The sequence below is a fragment of the Thermobia domestica genome, chromosome 18 (genome assembly GCF_964235325.1).
Source record: "Thermobia domestica chromosome 18, izTheDome1.hap1.1, whole genome shotgun sequence".
In the NCBI taxonomy this organism is placed as follows: domain Eukaryota; kingdom Metazoa; phylum Arthropoda; class Insecta; order Zygentoma; family Lepismatidae; genus Thermobia; species Thermobia domestica.
The window spans coordinates 170,032,005-170,037,466 of record NC_137471.1 but is presented as its reverse complement, the minus strand read 5'-3'; the positions used below and the strand labels follow the sequence as shown (position 1 = coordinate 170,037,466).

At 37.0% G+C, this 5,462-nt stretch overlaps 1 protein-coding gene across 1 annotated transcript; it reads right to left on the bottom strand.

Annotated features, from left to right (window-relative positions):
• Positions 1-1,715: 1,715 nt before the first annotated feature.
• Positions 1,716-2,300, bottom strand: LOC145675372 (uncharacterized). The gene has a single exon (XM_081745773.1). The coding sequence runs from the start codon at positions 2,298-2,300 to the stop codon at positions 1,716-1,718; it is 585 nt and encodes a 194-aa protein (XP_081601899.1).
• Between the last annotated feature and the right edge of the window lie 3,162 nt (positions 2,301-5,462).

Genomic DNA, 5,462 nt, shown 5'->3' with positions numbered 1-5,462 from the left:
TGGTCGTTCCACCGGTATCAGGATAAATATATATATATATATATATATATATATAATATTAATTGTATATTTATTTTAGGTAGTGCAATTAATATTCCTGATCAGTGAACTGAAGGCTAAAGCTAGCATACATAACGTCTATCTGTAGCCGCGGGTTGGATTCTACTCGTAGTAACACTGATTTCAAACCTCATGCCTTTTTGAGGCATGGCTTTTTAACATAACTTGAAGAACACAGAAAAGGCCTAAAAACCAATATCTTAAAAAAAATGCTTTTGTTGTAAACGGATCCGGTTTACGGAGAACAACGAAACTCCACTCTGGAGAGAAACGAAACTGGGTTTGAAGAAACTTGAGACCAGTTTCGCTTAAATCCGAACCGTTTTTTTAGAAATCCGAACCGCTTTTGGAGAAAAAACCGGGCTTGGAGAAAAAACCGAACCGATGTTTGGAAAAAACCGAAACAGATTCCTAAAAAAACGAACCGGTTTTGTAGAAAACCGAAACCGGTTTCGGTGAAAAACCGAACCGGTTTTAGGAGAAAACCGAAGCCGGTTTCGGTGAAAAGCCGTAATGTCGGTTTTTCGGATTTCGGTTTTTTAGAAACCGGTTTCCGGTTTTTATAAAAACCGGTTTTGCCTATCTCTAGAATATACTCGTATACTATACAACCACATATATATCTATATATAAATATATATACTATAACATATATACATATACACACACCCGTATATAGAAATAACTAATATGGACTAATAAATACATAACCACGTGTAAGACAATCAATATATATACCACAATATAATAGATATGTGTATTCATATCTTATACTTTAAGCTTTTTCAAAAACCTATTCCACTGTTGGTCGATGATCAGTCCTGAGTTCCAGTTCATAGCTTTATTACCCTCCATTTCTATAAACCGTGCCTCCTTCCATTTCCTAACTATGCCTCTTTCTTCCTGGCCTAAAATTTTTACTTCATTTTAATTAACTGAATGTCTCGTGTCCCTTACGTGTTTGTAGACCGCATTTTTGTTCCTTTCTAGCCTAGCGTCATCCTTATGTTGTCTTATACGCTCTCTTAGTCTCTTTCCAGCTTCCCCAATATAACACATATCACACTCACCGCACTGAATTTTAAAAATCAATCCTTTTTTTCTCCATCATTACCCCTTGTTCTTCTTCTGTCTTCTTCCTTCTTTTTTCCCTCATTACATCCAGAAGCCTCTTGCTCCCTTTTCTGTAAGTTGAGATGCCCCCATCTTCTTAAGCATTTTTTTAATGATTTCTGTTTCTTCTCCCAAACTTTCTATCCCCCACCACATTTTTCTTCTTTCTTCTATTCCTCCTTCACTTTGCTCTCCTTCTCGGCTTATTTCTTTTTCTTAGTGTATCTTCTCCCATCTCCTTCTGTATTTTAGCCTCTTTCTATCGTATCCATTACTCTCCACCTGCTTATGGAATGACTGTATACTCTGTTCCGCCTTGTCTCTTTCACTGGTTATTTGCTTAATTCTATTCTAAATGTTAATGATGAAATTCCTGTTGGTCGAGTAATCTACATCAGTTCGGGCGTGGCAATAGTTTCTCGACGCGCAACTTTTTTGATACCATTCTGTGTATATCACTCCCTGTTTCCTCCTTATTCTCATATGCAGGAAAACTATAGCCTCTTCCTTTTCTACCTCTAGCTCCAGTTGTATGCCTTTCTCTATATCCTCAATTTCTTTACAAACTTTTCCAATTGCCTCACAGTTCCTTTCCGAATCCCCAAGCAATCGTTCATATATCTAGCAAAAAACACTAATCTGTCACTTCCTTTTATCCTTACTTTCTTCTCCCAGTCGTTCATAGTAATTTCTGCTAGCACTGGACTCAACCTGGAACCTATGCTTAGTCCTTCCTTGATTTTCATTAAATTATCACCTATAACACAATAACTGTTATTCCACATAGTCTTCAGGGCCTCCTTCAGTCCTTCTCCACTCCAACCATTGATCTTACTATCCTTCATCAATTCAGTGATGACTTTAACAACGTTGTTTCTTCTTAGACTTGGAAACATAGCCTTCACATCGACACTGAAAATGATTGTTTTAGCTTTGCTCTTTCCTACTTCCTCCAACCTTCTTCTTAACTCAATTGAGTTTTTCCCACTGCTACAGTCTTGTTGCCTCCTTAACATTTCCACAACCTTCTTTAACTCCTCCTCCAATGGTTCAAATATATTTCCTCGGCAATCTAATACTGGTCTCAGTTTTACCTCCTCCTTATGTACTTTTGGAAAACCTTTCATTACCGGTATCCTACCTTCTTTATTAAGACCTCTTTCAAAACCTGCTTTTGTTAGTGATAATAAACTTTTTCTTTAATTTCCTCACACATAGATCTTTCACCTATCACCTCGTAAGTATCATCACAGATACCATTCAATGTTTCTTTGTATCATTGTTTTTCCATCACCAAATTGGCACCTCCTTTGTCCACTTGTTGCACACATATGTCTTTTCGCTTCTTTATATCCTTCAACACACTGTACTCGTGTTTTGAAAGGTTCCCCTTTGGCTTCTTTATGTTCCTTTCCACAATCACCTTAGCCTTTCTCCTTATCTTATCCCTTATCTCCTTGTCCTGAACTTGAACTATGGCTTGCTCTACCGAGTATATAACCTCTTCTGCGTCCAATCTTTGTTCTTTCACTTTAAACTTATAGCCTAAACTTAACACTTTCTTCTCATCATCCGGCAACGTCACACCACCTATTACTACCACATTTTTGTCAATGTCCTCCCCCTGATTTGACTTCCACCCTAACCGCCTTCCCTTTTCCATTAATATTTTCTTCACTTTCATATTAAATTCCTCTTCCCACACTTCAAGCCTCTTCATAACTATATCCCCAGTAAATATCAATAAACTATCACTAATGTAACTTTTCAACTGGTATACACATGGTATAGTATTGACTCTCCATCTAATATTCCAGAGCATCTAATCACAACTATTTATTAGAAATCATTATGTGTCACAATGACATTCATGTATGTTCTACCAGGTCGTCCTATTCCCCTCCCATTCCAATATATTTCTAATAATTTCCGACATTACCTGATCTCTTCCAATATTAACATCCATAGCCGCTCAGACCAAGAGAAATTGCTTTTAACAATTGTATCACTGCCTCCACTACAGGCTTCATTCACCCATTACCAAAACCAATCCGTTCCTGATCTAACACTACTCCTGACATAGTGATCACATGATCTCCCGCCCACAGATTTTTCATCTACATTCTAGATCCTCTGGAATGTAGATCGCTACTAAACTTACTAAACTCATACAATGTCAGCGACCTATCCTCCTTTTACTGAAAATGAATTTAACCCTTCGAATACCAAGACTGGATCAATTTGGCCCAGATGATGTTTTATAAAGAAATACTACAATATCAAAGAGAGGTAGTGGGCTAATGTTTTAGGTATTCCTCCATTAACCATTCCGCAAGCTACGTGATTCTTTACTCCTCAAAAGTATGTAATCTGTCACATGCTTGCTTTCAAAGCGCACTGCACCAGCAAACCGCTCTGCAAGGACTGTCAGGTGTAATCAAAATACAATGTGTGACAGAATTTATTCCTAACAAAGACAGCGTATTTCTATGTATAAATTTATAATGTTACCGTACTATAATTCAAGTATTGTTTGAAAGAATCACGAGCCGCCACTGACAGTGTATACTGCGTATAAAATGTACTGTAATATAAAGAACGATTAGGTACATTGCCCTTTTCATTGTACGTTAAAAATTTTAACTCCCTGAATGAAACTCCATATATATTTTTTACAAGAGGCAGGAATGGGTCAAAATAACTCACTTTACCTAACATTGTAAGCTTGGTATTCTAAGAGTTAATCCACTCTAATCTTTACCACCAATCATTCAACTCGCAATTGAGCAGTTCATCTCTCAAACCGCATATATGTCACCTCATCATCCTAAAATTCCTCCGCGATACTTTCGTCTAGTTAAACACTCACGTCAAATCTATACAGAATATGTTTGCACTGGCAACCACGAAGCTCTTTAGCATCATAGGGCCCTCCACCGAACAGTGTTTAATTATCTTAAAATATATAAATTACGACAATGGATTAAAATTTGATACACAATTTCTGCCATATCATACCCTTCGCAATATTAGATGCGTTTCAACGTATTAGCTGGCAAATTTACCCAAACCTTTTATCCTCTCTTACATCACGATCAGGAATTGCACAGAGACCAAGAAGAAGCTAAAACCTTTGCTTCCAAATTATAGGAGATTTTCATACCTCTATCATTCACTTAGTATTTTAATTATCATCCTGTAGACCATTTCAACTTCAATTCACCACATATTCATCTTCAACCCAACATATCTACTCACAAAGCACTCACTACCTTCATTTCTACCACGCAAATGACTAATGTCATCTATCAGAAATGTTATAATGACCCTGAAATCAATAACATCTATCGACATGTAAGACAAAGTCCACCAATACTGCTCAATCTTAGAAATCATCCAAATTTCTCTTGTTTTTTTTAAAAATCAAGAATACCGTCCAATACAGCTCAACAGAATCTTCACCAAAATTTTAGGAAAAAAATAACGTCAAATGACTTTATGTTCATCTTTCTCATTACCATCTTTACCACACCATCAAGCAGGCTCCCGCCCACAAATTAGCATCAACGATCAGCTTCTGCGTCTCCTCAACTGCATCCATAAGCAGTATAATACCACCGAGCCATCCTGTCTGGTACTCTTTAATTTAGAGAAGGCATTTTTTGACGTGTAGCGTTACGGTTTGCTTTCAAAACTGCTACATTCTTGCCTTCTAATCGCATATATCCGTTTTGTTTACAATTTCTTGTTTGGCCACCGAACTTACGAATACATTAATCAACAGTCATATCAAACAATATTTATGCACTCAGGCATATCTAAGGCTCTTTACTTTCACCCTTTTTATATCTACTTTATGTTGTTGACATGCCTCTTCCCCCACAAACTATTGTTATATCCATACGCTGATGATACAGCTTTTCTTGCAATTGGCCGTATTATTCACTAAGTAAACAAAGCCTTACAACAAATAATACACACGTTTGTTCTGTGGTGCAATAAACGTCGACTGAAATCCAATGCTGCTAAAACCGAAACTATAGTAATTCTGGCTCCTAAGAAACGCTCCAGATTTCACAGTAATTCACACTTACTTCCATCGCTGTTAACGACAATCGTCTTAGAATCTCCAAAACCGTTAATACTTAAGACACACCATAGATAGATACCTCAGATGGAAGACTATGTCCAGGACATCAACAAAAAGGCATATACCCTAATAGCATGTTGGTTTGCAGCAAGTCTTTCATTATATTTGATTTTAACTTGCTAGACTTTCCGTGCACTGT